Source organism: Paroedura picta, chromosome 13 (genome assembly GCF_049243985.1).
Source record: "Paroedura picta isolate Pp20150507F chromosome 13, Ppicta_v3.0, whole genome shotgun sequence".
In the NCBI taxonomy this organism is placed as follows: domain Eukaryota; kingdom Metazoa; phylum Chordata; class Lepidosauria; order Squamata; family Gekkonidae; genus Paroedura; species Paroedura picta.
Genome location: NC_135381.1, coordinates 35,301,128 through 35,317,546, shown reverse-complemented (window position 1 = coordinate 35,317,546; position 16,419 = coordinate 35,301,128). Strand labels below are relative to the sequence as shown.

General features: G+C 46.3%; 1 protein-coding gene across 1 annotated transcript in view; it reads left to right on the top strand.

The window, feature by feature from the left end:
- FAAH2 (fatty acid amide hydrolase 2) overlaps positions 1–16,419 on the top strand; it is a 36,453-nt gene that overhangs the window by 18,000 nt on the left and 2,034 nt on the right. The window contains exons 4-10 of the mRNA XM_077308036.1: positions 1,880–2,089; positions 4,900–5,019; positions 6,531–6,666; positions 9,179–9,296; positions 11,917–12,036; positions 13,076–13,187; positions 14,539–14,733. Coding sequence (XP_077164151.1) covers positions 1,880–2,089; positions 4,900–5,019; positions 6,531–6,666; positions 9,179–9,296; positions 11,917–12,036; positions 13,076–13,187; positions 14,539–14,733 — 1,011 coding nt within the window. The remainder of the gene's footprint in view (positions 1–1,879; positions 2,090–4,899; positions 5,020–6,530; positions 6,667–9,178; positions 9,297–11,916; positions 12,037–13,075; positions 13,188–14,538; positions 14,734–16,419) is intronic.

The window sequence follows — 16,419 nt, the reverse complement described above, 5'->3', positions numbered from 1 at the left end:
AGGACATTTTAATTATCTGGATACATGGTCAAAAAACATGCTCCACCAGCGTTCAATGACTTTCACCCCATCAGTCTGACAGTGAATCACTTATTTACTTATTTACTTATTTACTTATTTACTTATTTACTTATTTACTTATTTACTTATTTACTTATTTACTTATTTACCACCCTCCCCGGAGGCTCAGGGCGGTTTACATAACAATACATAAAACTGTCTATAAAAACATGTGAATAGCCTTATAATAATAACTAATAGTTGTAACCAGATAACAATGTTACAGTACAATATAGAAATGCATTTCCTGGAACTCTACTGTAAAAATAATTAATGGTTGCTTGGCACCACTTTATGCCAGAAACCTACTGACCTACAAACACAGAAGAAAAGGGAACTGAGATGACTAGAGCGAATTTGGAGGAAGACTCATGATGAGTTTTCGAAAACATATAGAATTCATTTGAGAGCCTGTGAGGTTCAGGTCATGAAAGTAGCATGGCTGGCATTCTGTCACCTTCGCCAAGCCAAACAACTAGCGCCCTACTTGGCATTACCTGAACACCTAGCCACAGTGATCCACGCTGGACTTCTGCAACTTGCTCTACGCAGGTCTGCCCTTACCTTGATACAGAAACTGCAGCTGGTCCAGAATGCAGCCACCAGGATCCTCCCGGCAACACCTGGGAGGTCCCATTTTCGGCCCATTTTCCAACAGCTGCACTGGTTACCAGGCGAATTCTGGATCAGACTTAAGGTTTTGGGGACTGTCTGTGGGCATGCACATGAAAGAAGTTTTTAGGCACAGGTAAGCTATCCAGAGTAAAAAAAATCTTAATAACAGTTAAAGGCCCCCTCTTGTGGCACAAGGGAGAAATGCAGGCACTCACATCTGTCTCTCATATGGACTCTCTATTGCCCGTGTAAAGATCTCTATATTCACAGCACCCGTGATAGGGGAGTAAAGGATCCTCACCTGGTAGATGGAGCACAAATTTCTGAATGGTAATAGCTCTCTTGCCTCAATTCCTCACTGCAGCCGAGAGACTGCAGTTCAGTAGTTCAGCAGTGCATAGGCTGCCTAAGGAGGTGGTGAGCTCCCCCTCATTGGCAGTCTTCAAGCAAAGGTTGGAGACACACTTTTCTTGGATGCTTTAGGATGCTTAGGGCTGATCCTGCGTTGAGCAGGGGGTTGGACTAGATGGCCTGTATGGCCCCTTCCGACTCTATGGTTCTATGATTCTATGACTCTATGACTCTATGACTAAAAGGTGGGGGTGGGGGGAGTGGCTAAGAACGTCTCCTGCCATTATTTCCCCCAAACAATTTCTATACTACCATACTGTAGATTGGGAGGTTTTTTTGGGGGGGGGAGGGTGGAGAGGAAGCAGGACACCACTAGAAAACCAGCCTTGTGTTACACAATCTTGTTGCCTTGCAAAGTCCACCTTTCCCCCAATACATTTGGCACTACATGGACGGGGAATCATAGAATCATAGAGTTGGAAGGGACTTATGGGTCATCTAGTCCAACCCCCTGCACTATGCAGGACACTCACAACCCTCTCGCTCATCCACTGTCACCTGTCACCCCCTTGAGCCTTCACAGAATCAGCCTCTCTGTCAGATGGCTCTCCAGCCTCTGTTTAAAAGTCTCCAAAGATGGAGAACCCACCACCTCCTGAGGAAGCCTGTTCCACTGAGGAATAGTCACAAGATTGACAAGCAGCATATAAGAACCAACTCTTTTTTTTCTTTTGGGAGGCAGCTGCTTCCTCGGTTGTTGGGCTCGGAGACTTCTGTATCCAAAGGGCCTTGGCCAGCTTGTAACCTTGACGGCGCAGTCTCATTTTCCTTGTTGCTTCCCTTGTTATCCTAGGGCTGCCCAACACCTCTGGCTTGGTTAACCGCCGTAGCATCATCTCTACAACGGACGCCCCGGTTGTGTCAAGGTTAAAGCAAGCTGGTGCCATCCCGCTGGGTGTGACCAACTGCAGCGAGCTGTGCATGTGGTACGAGTCGAGCAACCGCATCTACGGCCGATCGAAGAACCCGTATGACTTGGAATGCATAGTGGGAGGCAGTTCAGGTGAGTGTGGTGGGCCTCTTCAGAAGAATGCCCTTGAGTCACTGAATGAATGAGCTAGGTGGTCCCTTTCTCCACAGTTGGATCAAACTTGTCCAACAGATCATACTAACCACTCAACTAGTCCAGCAGTGGAGCGAGGCAGACATCCCCAGCTGGTGGCTGCTACACTACCTACCGGCTTGCAGCCTGCTGATCAAGGTCATTTTCTGTAATAGTCTAGCCTTTCTCTCTTCCTTTCCTTGCACCCATAGAATCATAGAGTTGGAAGGGACTTCCTGGGTCATTTAGTCCAACCCCCTACACTATGCAGGACACTCACAACCCTATCGCTCATCCATTGTAACCTGCCACCCCTTTGAGCCTTCACAGAATCGGCCTCTCCGTCAGATGGCTCTCCAGTCTCTGTTTAAAAATTTCCAAAGATGGAGAACCCACCACCTCCCGAGGAAGCCTGTTCCACTGAGAAACCGCTCTCACTGTCAGGAACTTCTTCCTGATGTTTAGATGGAATTTCTTTTGCATTAATTTCACCCCATTGGTTCTGGTCCGTCCCTCCGGGGCAAGAGAGAACAACTGTGCGCCATCCTCTATATGGCAGCCTTTTAAATACTTGAAGATGGTTATCAGATCCCTTCTCAGTTGTCTCCTCTCCAGGCTAAACAGACCGAGCTCCCCCAACCTTTCTTCATACGTGTTGGTCACCCAACTCAAGTCAGATCTTGCGAAGTGTTACAGGGTTATAGGGTGTTACAGCAAGATAATACAACCTTTCTCCTCTATTTATCTTCCTCTTTTTAGTATTTTTCTCATTAATTTCTAATTTTTCCATGTTCTCCTCCCCTTAGTTTCATTCTTGGTCTCGGGACCCTTCTCATCCATACCCTGCTTAATAACAGAATGTACTTAAAAATAGTATAGAAGTGAACCTTTGTTAATATTATGAACAGAAGAGAGGGAAGAGTTAAAATTTCCATATGATCAAACAATGGATGCTCCCCCACTCCACCCTTTACATGCCTGGTAATGGAAGATTAATCTGGTTTAGTGATTATGCACATGGAACAGAAGTTACAACTCCCAGTTCAAGCCCTGGGTTTTTAATCATTATTGTGCTGGTGGAAGATCTAATAGCCCCTTTGGATCAAGGTCATATGGGGTAGGGGACCAGATGGACCATGCTAGCAGGGGCTCGTGGGAATTGTAGTCCATGGACATCTGGAGAGCCACTGTTTGGCCACCCCTGCCATAGAGGAACAAAGCCAAAGAGAACAAAGAGGGAAGATCACTGTGGGTTCTGCAAAAGGGAGTCATGTCTGTGGACCTTTGGGAATTCTTTGAGAAGGTCAACAACCAAGCAGAACAGGCCTTGGGTTCTCACAAAGATGAGTATTGGGTTATGATTAGATGCTACTTAATTTGTCCGTAAATGATTTGGGGAGTGAACAACCTTATGGCAAATGGAGTTCTGTCCTGTGGATCCAACTCTTCTTCAACGCAGGTTGGAGAAAGAGCCCCTTATCTCCTTAGGCTGGAGGAAGGCCTCAGAGTTTAGCCAGGGGGGTGGTAGGATAGCGGTGGGATCCAGTGCAATTAAGTGCAAGAAGATACATGTTGAAGTAAAAAAGAATTGGTATGTGTTCCAACATCCATGGATTTCACAGAATGGAACATCCTTTCTTCTCCCACCCCCTCCTCCCTAGTTTTATTCCTAGGTCTGTAGACCCTTAGAAACAGCGTGAGATCCGCCACCACCAACTGGCTTATGGTCCCTGGCCCTAATGTTGCCCACCTGGCCTCAACCAGGGCCAGAGCCTTCTCTGTCCTGGCCCCCACCTGGTGGAACAAGTTCTCAGAGGAGATCAGGGCCCTGAGGGAGCTAAAACAGTTCCACGGGGGCCTGCAAAAAGGAGCTCTTCTGCCAGGCATTCGGTTGAGACCAGGCATAACCAACAACATCTGAAGGACCCCTGCTCCCCCCCTCCCTTCCAGAACTCCATCAATGCACTCTGGACCTGTTTGCACTGTTGCACTGTTATAAAAGGTAAAAAGGTAAAGGTACCCCCTGTGCAAGCACCGAGTCATGTCTGACCCTTGGGGTGACGCCCTCTAGCGTTTTCATGGCAGACTCAATACGGGGTGGTTTGCCAGTATCTTCCCCAGTCATTACCGTTTACCCCCCAGCAAGCAGTTGGGTACTCATTTTACCGACCTCGGAAGGATGGAAGGCTGAGTCAACCTTGAGCCGGCTGCTGGGATTGAACTCCCAGCCTCATGGGCAGAGCTTCAGACAGCATGTTGGCTGCCTTACCACTCTGCGCCACAAGAGGCTCACTGCACTGTTATAATGATCAGTTATTAATACTATTGTTACAGTTATTTATATGCTATGGATTGTTTCATGTATTGTTTATATGTTTTATGTAAACCGCCCTGAGCCTTCGGGGAGGGCGGTATATAAATATAATAAATAAATTAAATAAATAAAGGGGGTGGATGACGTCATTCCTGAAGATGGTGCTGGTGGATATGAGAGACCCTGTGGAGCAGATCCCATGCATATTGCAGGGCCACTGTGGCGTAGTGGTTAAGAGCGGCAGCTTCTAACCTGATGAGCCAGGTTTGACTCCCTGCTCTTCTCCATGCAGCCCGCTGGGTGACTTTGGGCCATTTCCAGTTCTGTCAGAGCTCTCTCAGTGCCACGTACCTCACAGGGTGTCTGTTGTGGGGAGAAGAAGGTGTTTGTAAGCCGATCTTGGACGCTTTCAGGTAGTGAAAAGCAGGATATAATAAACCAGCTCTTCTTCTTGCAGGGGGAGAGGGCTGCCTCTTGGGAGCTGCTGGCTCTGTGATCGGTCTCGGCTCGGATATTGGAGGCAGCATCCGGATGCCCGCCTTCTTCAATGGCGTCTTTGGACACAAGCCCACCCCAGGTACCCAGTGGGCCCTTCTGTTTTAAGGGAGAGTCTTCCTTATGCTCTCTTCTTAAGCTTATTTCCTCTGCACCCCCGCCCCCCCAAGGCATTATGCTCGGTAGGTACAAATTTGTTGAGGATCCTGGGTCCCCGGGAAGCACACCTGGCCTCGACCAGGGCCAGGGCTTTTTCAGTCCTGGCCCTTACCTGGGGGAATGAGCTCCCAGAAGAGCTGAGGGCCCTGTCAGAGCTCTCTGGGTTCCACAGGGCCTGTAAGACGGAGCTCTTCCACCAGGTGTTTGGTTGAGGCCGGGCTGCACATTGGGCTATAAGATTGGATCCTCCCCCGCCCTTATGGTATCTGGATCCCCCTGGGGCCATCCATCGCCCTAGCTTACATCTGTTGATACTGCCGGGAATAGGTGAATGAGGAAATGGGACTATTAGAAATTGTTATGCCTGCCATCTTTGTCTTTTTAAGGGTGTTATTGCATTGTATTGTAATATCGGCAACGTGGTCATCTTGCCGTACGAAGTTTTTATGCTTTTTCTCTTGTGAACAGCCACGAGCCGGCTGGTCTGGGAATCAGCGATATAAAAATTTAATAATAAAATAATAAATAAATAAGAAGTGGGACCCATTTTCTTTCATTCAAGTGCTTGACTTTTTCTTGCTTTTTAAAAAAGTTTCTGTAGCAGACCCTTTTTATACCCTGTCAGCAAGGAAGCTGGGGCAGAATTGTGAGGTTACACTTGCTTCTCTTTTCACAAGGTCTTAAGGGTGACTGGCTGAACAGGGATGTTAATGCAGAACTCCTGGTTCTGATTCCAGCGCTGTAATCCCTATGCCACACCGCATCTCGGGATTTACTGATACCTCAAGACACTAGTCTTGGGGGTTATCTGATATTCAGTCTTCCATTTCAGAGGAGCCCAGAAGTTTTCGTGATTGGACCTGCCCTCTCCACTAAGTAAATCTTAGTAAAGTAAATCTTTTGCTAGCTGTATCCCGCTGAACACACGTTGCAGCTTGCAGCTGTATCCCAAAAAAAGTCCTGAAATACATTACGGAAGTTTTTAATAGCAACATTCTCCTTCTCTCAAGAACGACACTCTGACTCCTTGCCAGAGAATGCCAGTCAAACAGGGTTCAAAGGGTAGATTCAGGTAGGTAGCCAGGTCGGTCTGAAATGAGAACAAAATTTCAGTCTAATGGCACTTTTAATAACGACGCTTCTGAAGAGGTTTGCATGCACATGAAAGGGTATACCCAGAATTAAACTTTGCTGGTCTTAAAGGTGCCCCTAGACCAGGGGTGGCCAAACTGTGGCTCTCCAGATGTTCATGGACTACAATACCCACGATCCCCTGCTGCCATGGGCAATTGGCAGGGGATCATGGGAATTGTAGTCCACAAACATCCAGAGAGCCACAGTTTGGCTACTCCTGCCCTAGACTCAAACTTTGTTGCATTCAAAGTGGCTGTGCTTTGTTGCAGCAAAATCATCTCTGTGCCTCTCTCTCTCTAGGTATTGTGCCTAACGATGGCCAGTTCCCCGGTGCGGAGGGCAAACGGGTATATTTACTGTGCACAGGCCCCATGTGCCGTTATGCAGAAGACTTGGAGCCCACGTTGAGGATCATGGCTGGACCAGCCGTTGCTAAGTAGGTGGTTCTCATCCCTTTTCCCTGCCCAGAGTAGCCCCAATATGACCTCTGGGATGGGATGTACAATGTTTGTTTTGGCACCTAGCATTGATATTTTTATTTATGCATTATTTATTTAACAAAGAAACAAACCAGCTAACAACTAAGTTAGTAATACAAAGAATATCCTTGTACGATACAGAATAATATAATAGAAAGTCCTCCTCTATCTATCTATGCTGTTCCATATAAAATAGTTGATGCACTTCACTTCCTTTCTTAAGATAGTAGCTCCATTGTTCATCATATTCTTCCACCGCCCTTTTGTTAATCATACTAGAAGATAGGTGGAATTGCTTTCCAATTCTTCACCCAAACCAACCTCGCAGCCGTTGTAGAAGAAAAAAGTCCTAGCTTTGTTCGGTAAAACATTTGGATACACACTTTACAACATGCAAGCTGGTTTGAGTGGGAATCGACAGAATCACAGAATCATAGAGTTGGAAGGGGCCATACAGGCCATCTAGTCTAGCGATCCCCAGCCTCTGGGCCGCGGACCCCATGTGGTCCTTCGACTAATTGGAGGTAGGCCCCGAAGGACGCCTTCTCCCCCCCCCCTGGCCCTTTACTTCATCCCCCCCGGCCCTTTACAACACACTTCGGGTGTCATTGTCTCCCATCACTCCCAGATGGGACTATCTCGTTGCAGAGAAACAAGCTCAGGGTTCCCATTGATTTGTCATTGTCATGAGCTAAAATCTCCATGAAAATAAAATGTTCTTTATGCTCATTGTTGTGGCGTGTCTGTATCTTATTTTGAAGGGATGTTTAAACATTACCATAGCGATCAGGGAGCGTTAGGGCAGTGGTTGAGAGTAGAGGAGTAAACTACCCCCCCCTCACCGGGCCTCAGTAAAAGGCATTGAGTGGTCCCCGGTGATAAAAAGGGGGACCACTGATCTAGTCCAACCCCCTGCTCAATGCAGGATCAGCCCAAAGCATCCTGAAGCATCCAAGAAAAGTATGTATTCAACCTTTGCTTGAAGACTGCCAGTGAGGGGGAGCTCACCACCTCCTTAGGCAGCCTATTCCACTGCTGAACTACTCTGACTGTGAAATTTTTTTTCCTGATATCTAGCCTATATTATTGTACTTGAAGTTTAAACCCATTACTGTGTGTCCTTTCCTCTGCAGCCAATGGGAACAGCATCCTTTCCTCCTCCAAATGACAACCTTTCAGATACTTAAAGAGGGCTATCATGTCTCCTCTCAACATCCTTTTATTATTTATTTATTTATTACATTTATATACCGCCCTCCCCAAAGGCTCAGGGCGGTTTGCATCAAACAGAGATAATTGTACAAATAACTTAGTATATAATAACATATTAATAACTATAACATTATGAACAATAGAACATTGGGGAGAACAATAACTCAATGCTTACTGATGGCCCAGTGGCCCAGGGCTATCATGTCCCCTCTCAACCTCCTTTTCTCCAGGCTGAACATTCCCAAGTCCCTCAACCTATCTTCGTAGGGCTTGGTCCCTTGGCCCCAGATCATTTGTTCTCATTTGCCCATTTTTCCATTGTGTTCAGATCTCGCTGAACTCTGTCTCTATCTTCTGGAGTATTTGCCAGTCCTCCCAATTTGGTGTCATCTGCAAACTTGATGAGTAGTCCCTCCACCCCCTCATCTAGATCATTAATAAATATGTTAAAAAGTACCGAACCGAGCCCCGAGCCCTGAGGTACCCTGCTACTCACCTCCCTCCAGTCTGATGAAACACCATTGACAACAACTCTTTGAGTGCGGTTCTCTAACCAATTCCCTATCCACCTAACTATCTGAAAATCCAGATTGCAGTCCTTCAACTTATCCATCAGAACATCATGGGGAACCTTGTCAAAAGCTTTACTAAAATCCAAGTAAATGACTTCAACCGAATTTCCACGATCCAGCAAACCTGTTACTTGGTCAAAAAAGGAAACTAGGTTGGTCTGGCAGGACCTGTTGGAGACAAATCCATACTGACTTCCTTGGATCACCAAATTGTCCTCCAGATGTTTGCAGATCGCTCCCTTTAATATCTGCTCCATTATCTTACCCACAACAGAAGTGAGACTCACTGGTCTGTAGTTTCCCGGGTCATCCTTCCTCCCTTTTTTGAAGATCGGAATAACGTTTGCTCTCTTCCAGTCCTCCGGGACATCCCCAGTCCTTAAAGAGGTCCCGAAGATGATGGACAAGGGTTCTGCACGTTCTCCGGAACTTGCAGTTTAATATTTCCTGTAATATCACCTGTATTTTGGCCCAGCTTTGATATTTTTGACTTATTTTTGCCACCTTGTCATAGGAAGCCACAAGGTGAAGACACACTTCTCGTTTACACCAAAAGCAGGCGATAATAACTAGATGTCCATTGGCTGCATCTCCCTGTAGAACTATGAGCTGATGACCTATAAGGGGACTTAATTCAGAGGACTCTGCCCTGCTAACCTGTGGCTTTCTTCTTGTTCCTGTCCAGATTGAAGTTGGATGAAAAGGTATCCCTGGAGAAAGTAAAATTCTACTTTATGGAGCATGATGGGGGTTCCCTTTTTGTCTCCCCAGTGGACAAAGAAATCCTTCAAGCTCAGCGGAAGGTAAGAGGGAGGCCCTACAGGGTTACCCAAACACTGGAGCCCAGTCGTTCTAACAGGGTGCTGAGGCTGAAGGTTAAACAAATGGCAGCTCAGCCTCGGTGAATTTGTTCTCTGTTTGCCTCACATAACCTTGTGTTTGGATATTGTGCCGGCCAGAAGCTCAAGAGGTCACAGGAGATGCTCATTGAACAGACTGAGCATCCGCTGTGCCCTGTGCCTTCTTATAAAAGGAAACAGAATAGGGCAAGCTTAAGGGAGGCGTTGTGCCGTTCCATCTTCTGAACTGTGGGACAGACAAAAGGAAGCCAGTCATTGCTGCAAGGGAGATCGACTTGAGGGAATCACTGCTGTGGAATGTGGTGGTGGGTTTGGAAGGGGGTTAGAGCAGGGGTAGTCAACCTGTGGTCCTCCAGATGTCCATGGACTACAATTCCCATGAGCCCCTGCCAGCATTTGCTGGCAGGAGCTCGTGGGAATTGTAGTCCATGGACATCTGGAGGACCACTGGTTGACTACCCCTGGGTTAGAGATATCCACGGAGGACCGGTCCCTTGATTGGGAAGGACATGGCTCAGTGGTAGAGCATCTCCTTGGCATGCACAGGATCCCCAGTTCAATCTCCCACATCTCCAGTTAAAAGGATCAGGCAGTTGTTGTTATGTGCGAAGTCGTGTCCGACCCATCGCGACCCTATGGACAATGATCCTCCAGGCCTTCCTGTCCTCTACCATTCCCCGGAGTCCATTTAAGTTTGCACCTACTGCTTCAGTGACTCCATCCATCCACCTCATTCTCTGTCGTCCCCTTCTTCTTTTGCCCTCGATCGCTCCCAGCATTAGGCTCTTCTCCAGGGAGTCCTTCCTTCTCATGAGGTGGCCGAAATATTTGAGTTTCATCTTAAGGATCTGGCCTTCTAAAGAGCAGTCAGGGCTGATCTCCTCTAGGACTGACCGGTTTGTTCGCCTTGCAGTCCAAGGGACTCGCAAGAGTCTTCTCCAGCACCAGAGTTCAAAAGCCTCAATTCTTTGACGCTCGGCCTTCCTTATGGTCCAACTTTCGCAGCCATACATTGCAACTGGGAAGACCATAGCCTTGACTAAACGCACTTTTGTTGGCAGGGTGATGTCTCTGCTTTTTAGGATGCTGTCTAGATTTGCCATAGCTTTCCTCCCCAGGAGCAAGCGTCTTTTAATTTCTTTGCTGCAGTCCCCATCTGCAGTGATCTTGGAGCCCAGGAAAATAAAATCTGTCACCATCTCCATTTCTTCCCCTTCTATTTGCCAGGAATTGAGAGGGCCGGATGCCATGATCTTTGTTTTCTTGATGTTGAGTTTCAAGCCAACTTTTGCACTCTCCTCCTTCACCCGCATCAACAGGCTCTTTAGTTCCTCTTCACTTTCTGCCATTAGAGTGGTATCATCTGCATATCTGAGGTTGTTGATATTTCTCCCTGCAATCTTGATCCCAATTTGTGACTCCTCTAATCCCGCATTTCTCATGATGTGCTCTGCATACAAGTTAAATAGGCAAGGCGACAGTATACAGCCTTGCCGAACTCCTTTCTCAATTTTGAACCAGTCAGTGATTCCATGTTCAGTTCTTACTGTTGCTTCTTGACCTGCATATAAATTTCTCAAGAGACAAATAAGATGCTCTGGTACTCCCATCTCTTTAAGAACTTGCCACAATTTGTTGTGCTCCACACAATCAAAGGCTTTAGCATAGTCAATGAAGCAGAAGTAGACGTTCTTCTGGTACTCCCTAGCTTTCTCCATGATCCAGCGTATGTTGGCAATTTGATCTCTAGTTCCTCTGCCTCTTCGAAATCCTGCCTGTACTTCTGGAGATCAGGCAGTAGGTGACATGAAAGACGTGAATGAGTAGCCCTTCCACCCCCTCATCTAGATCATTAATAAATAAGTTAAAAAAAAGTACCGGGCCAAGCACCTAAGACCCTGGAGAGCTGCAGCCAGTCTGAATAGACCAGGGGTAGGCAAACTGTGGCCCTCCAGATGACCATGGGAACATCTGTCGCTGGCAGGGGCTCATGGGTATTGTAGTCCATGAAGATCTGAAGGGCCACAGTTTGCCCAGCCCTGGAATAGACAATACAGACCCAGAAGGCCCAAGGATCTGATTCATTCTAAGGCAGATTTATGTGATAGCTCTTACCCATGATGGCAGAGAGACCATGAAGGTTTCAGAGGCAAATAAACCTTTGGAAACCACCGCTGGGAGGCTGTCTCGAAGCAGCAGGCTGGACTAGATGGGAGTGTTGGTCAGCAACTGCCCTTGCCTACCTGTGAGCTTTATTTAGTGTCCTGTTTTAGCTGCGGTGTGTGAATTGAGCATTCTTGGGCTGCTGTCCATTCAGGGTTTGTCTTATTTGTGTTGACCCCTGATCATTTTCATTTCTGAAATTAGGCTTTGTTCAGTTCTAGGAAAGACAACATTTTTTGCTTGTTATCTGCCTGGAATAATGAAAATCTTGTTCCAGTAAAGAGTGTTACCTGCTTAGAAGGCCTTCGGCCTACAGCCTCCCTTCTCCCGCCTTGATCACGGTTGCTATAGAAGGGCATGTAAGTGATTTTACATTTCTTCACCCCCTCCTTCTTTCTAGGTGGTAGAAAACCTGGAGGCTAATCTGGGAGTTGAAGTGCAACATGTGGCTATCAGCAAGATGAAGTATGCCCTCCAGATCTGGTCAGTCATGATGTCTGGCAAGTCCAGCAACGAACAGGTGAATATCGTGCACGCCTCTTGCAGTGGAAAGTCCCTGGCCCTGTTGGTGACAGCAAATGCTTGAGTTAGTGGTTTATTCACGGTTCCAGAGACCGTTCCCCAGATCAGCTTACTAGGGTGCAGCTGGTGCACACAGAGCAGTGGTCAAGCGTAGGAAAGGGCTTTCTCTGCCTGAAACTCGGCGTAAGGCAATTTCTTATATTTATGTTAAAATCTGGGCTGTTTCCACGTAGACGTTTTCCTCTGCTCTGGCTTTCTTACTGCAGTGCTGTGTTCGATATCATCGACGTTGCCCTCCGTTTGACCCGTTTCAACATTTTTTACTTCCTTGCTGCAGTCTTTTCCACACTTGGTTTGATGCAGTCTTTTTGGAAAAAGCATGGCCAAAATGTCTTTGCATGTCACGTTAACAGGAAAGGGCCATGCCTATTGGTACCATTATCTGTCCCTGTGGTAGCTGTGTTACCCCCACTCTTTTTTCAGTGGTTTTCCAGAGATTTATAACTATATCTCTAGTAATAATGTTACAATGACCTACTGCAACCATGTAGTTGTTCCCAGCTTGTTTTTTGGGGGGAAATGTCTCTAGTCTTTCTGGTTGCAGAGTTATAATGGAAAAGGTTCTGGTTGCAGGTTATACTTGTTTTTATGTCGGGGGGGATGGAAACTAAGAGAAGTTTTCTGGTGGCTGGGTAAGTAATTCCAGCCACAAGGGACTGAAGCATGGAAACTGCAGAGGAAACTTGCTTTGGGATGCTGTTTTGCTACTATGGATGAGACCTGCACAGAGAATTATCTCCAAGGAAAGCAGCCGTGGTAAAATTCAAAGGAATCCCACGGTTACCTGCAGCACAATTTGCAACCCAAAGGCTTAGGTTGTCTACCTCCACAGCTCATCCTTCCCCATGGGAAACTCGTCACTGTGCTCAGTAAACTGAGAGAGGCTGCAATCTGTCTCTACCAAACCATCTTACTGGGAGGAGGAAGTGTTTCAGGGTTCTTTCTCCCGCTTACTTCTGAATGCATGTCATTGGCAGAAAATTCCGAACTTCACAGACCTTCTTGGAGACCACGGGAAGCCGGTGTGGCCATCGTGGGAGCTCTTGAAATGGACAGTGGGCATGTCTTCGCATACTCTTCCAGCCATTGGTAATGTTGCATTTAATCGAGAGGCCGTTGGATGTTTGCAATTTTCCATTGGTTTTAGCTATCATCCATGATAACCAACCCATCTCCTGTTGGGTCTCCTTCCTCTTTTCCCACTGCCTTGAACTTTTCCTAGCTTTATTGTCTTTTCACGTGACTCTTCTCATAAGGACAATAGTCCCAGTTTAGATATTTTAGCTTCTGGAGAAATTTCAGCAAGGACCCACTTATTTGTTGTATCTTGTAGTAATATTCATGATACAAAGGGGGTGCTGTATTTATTATTATTATTATTATTATTATTATTATTATTATTATTATTATTATTATTTAATTTATATCCTGCCTCCCCCCCGGAGGCTCGAGGCGGGTCACATAAAAACCAATCCCCTAAAACAATAAAAGCACAATAAAACATAATACAATTAATACAAAAGTTAAGACAAGAATGGCAGCAAAATTCAATAGCTAACCCAATTCTACAACCCCTAAGAAGGGAAAGATGACAGCGTAAGGCCCTGTGGGGGGCATAGTAAGACTCAACTTGCTGCTTTGCTCATCCCTCCCCCCCCCCGCCAATCTTCTGTGGAACATGATTAAGGGTTCTTAGTTCATATTATTGCATTTATTCAGAGATTTATACCCGTTTTCTTCCCCCTTAGGACCCAAAGCTGCTTGCAGGATCATTCTCCCTTCCTGTGTTTTATTCTTGCAACCCCCACCCTGTGCAGTCGCTTGGGCTGAGTGGCAGTCATTGAGGCCAAAGTCACTCAGAGAGCTTCTGTTGCAAAGAGGGGATTTGAACCCGGGTCTCGCAGACGCTTGTCCAGCCATGATGTCACACAGGAGACCTGTTTTTAGGGATAAAGGCAGCAACCCCATGAGCAAAGCAGCTAGAGAGCCAGGGAATCCCTCACTCGTTTCACAACCGGGTTCAGATCCAGTCTTTCTGTTTCTTCCCCTGACAGCGGATACATGAAACGGCCTTATACTGAATCAGACCTTTGGCTCATCAAAGTCAGTATTACCTACTCAGACTGGCAGCAGCTCATAACTTCATGCCAGACCCTTTAATGGAGATACTGCAGGTTGAACCTGGGACCCTCTGCTAGGTGCTCTGCCACTGAGCCATGGCCCTTCCCTACAGGAGACCTTTCTGGAGCTCCTTACATCACCCAAAGCTTCCATCATTAATGGCAAGAAACCGGGATCCTCCAGGCTGTTACTTTCAAACTTTTGCATAAGCGTTCTTGGATCTAGCAGAACCCTTTTGTGAATGCCATAGCATGCTTTGTCTTGAACTTGTGTGCACTTTCACCCCTGCGGTAACAGCCTGTGCCTTTGAACTTCCTAGCCCTAGGAATCAGTGAGAAGCTTGTGAACTACAGCCCCAAAGCGAACACTAAACTAGAAAGCATGGGACGCAGCCTGCAGGCAGAACTGGTGAATCTGCTCAAGGACGATGGTATCTTCCTGTACCCTTCACACCCTGTCTTGGCTCCCAAGCACCATGCGCCTCTGGGCATGCCCTTCAATTTTGCCTACACAGGTAAGGAATGCCTCTTTGTGTTGTTAGCAATACCTTCGGAAGGCCTCTGACCCTTAGGACTCTGTCCTTGGTGTCCTTAACCAAAGCACCTTAAATGAATTCATTGCAACAAAACTACTTCTAGGCATTTTATGCAACCTTTAATTGACCTATCCCCAACCTGATGCAGTCCTTTGTCGTCTTGCCTAAAGTGGAACCAACTGAACTGACAGGCTAGAGAGAGAGCAAATGTTCTGCAGAAAAGAATTTTGGCTGGACATCCAGCCAAAAACTAATTCTATGGGGGAGACTAATTCCTGCCCAGCTAAAAAATTCCTCCTGTGAAACATCTCCCATATAGGAATGTAATATTGTTTAATCTGTTTTGTTTCCTTGGCCAATAAAGGTTTTCTGAGTCTCCCAAGAGTCAGGTTCTCCTGAAACATACTGTTATTTTCCCTTCTGTTAACCCCAATTGGACCAGATGGCCCAGTTCTTGGCTTGAGTAGCTCCTTCAGTGAGAATGTTAAACTGGAATGTCGCCGGCTGGTCATCTTTGAGGATACCAGGACATTTTTATCTGCATTTGATTTTATGTTTATTTGGGATACCAGGATTGTGGAGGAAATCATTTTAATGTGTATTTAGATCTTTCTGAGGTCCGTTCTGGAGGCTAGCTGATGCTTGCTTGCTTATTTATTTATTTATTTATTTATTTATTTATTTATTTGTTTATTCATTTATTTGTTTATTCAGTTTTTTTTATTTTTTATTTTTATACTGCCCATTCTTTGCAGCTCTGGGCAGTTTACATGGAACATTATAACAATCTATAACATACAAATGTCAATAGAACATCATAACACAATCTATCAAGTAACAGTTCACAACAGTTATGTGTATCTGGCATCTGGCAGCGTCCTACATATAGCAGGATGAAACCATTCACATCTCTTCTCTCCTACTCTCTCCAAGCCTTGCAGATAGTGTATACCTAAAGGTAAAGGTAAAGGTATCCCCTGTGCAAGCACCGAGTCATGTCTGACCCTTGGGGTGACGCCCTCTAGCATTTTCATGGCAGACTCAATATGGGGTGGTTTGCCAGTGCCTTCCCCAGTCATTACCGTTTACCCCCCAGCAAGCTGGGTACTCATTTTACCGACCTCGGAAGGATGGGAGGCTGAGTCGACCTTGAGCTGGCTGCTGGGATTGAACTCCCAGCCTCATGGGCAAAGCTTTCAGACGGCTGCCTTACCACTCTGCGCCACAAGAGGCTCTTTTAGTGTATACCTACTCAAACTTAAATGGACTTTGAGGAATGGTAGAGGACAGGAAGGCCTGGAGGATCATTGTCCATGGGGTCGTGATTGGTCGGACACGACTTTGCACCTAACAACAACTTTCATCTCTATGTGTAATAGAGTTCAGTCACACAATACTTGTATCTCGAGCAAGAATGGTGCAGTTTACACTGGTGCCTTAATGATGCTTTGGGTTGATCCTGCGTTGAGCAAGGGTTTGGACTAGATGGCCTGTATGGCCCCTTCCAACTCTATGATTATCTTGTGGCCCTAGTCTGTGGCTCTTGGCATTTGTTTAAGCCCCAGAAATTTATGAATACTTGGGTATTCAGATCAAGTACAGACAGTACAGTGGTTAGTAGGGATGGGTATGAACCAAATTTTCCTATTAAACTAGCCTGGTTCA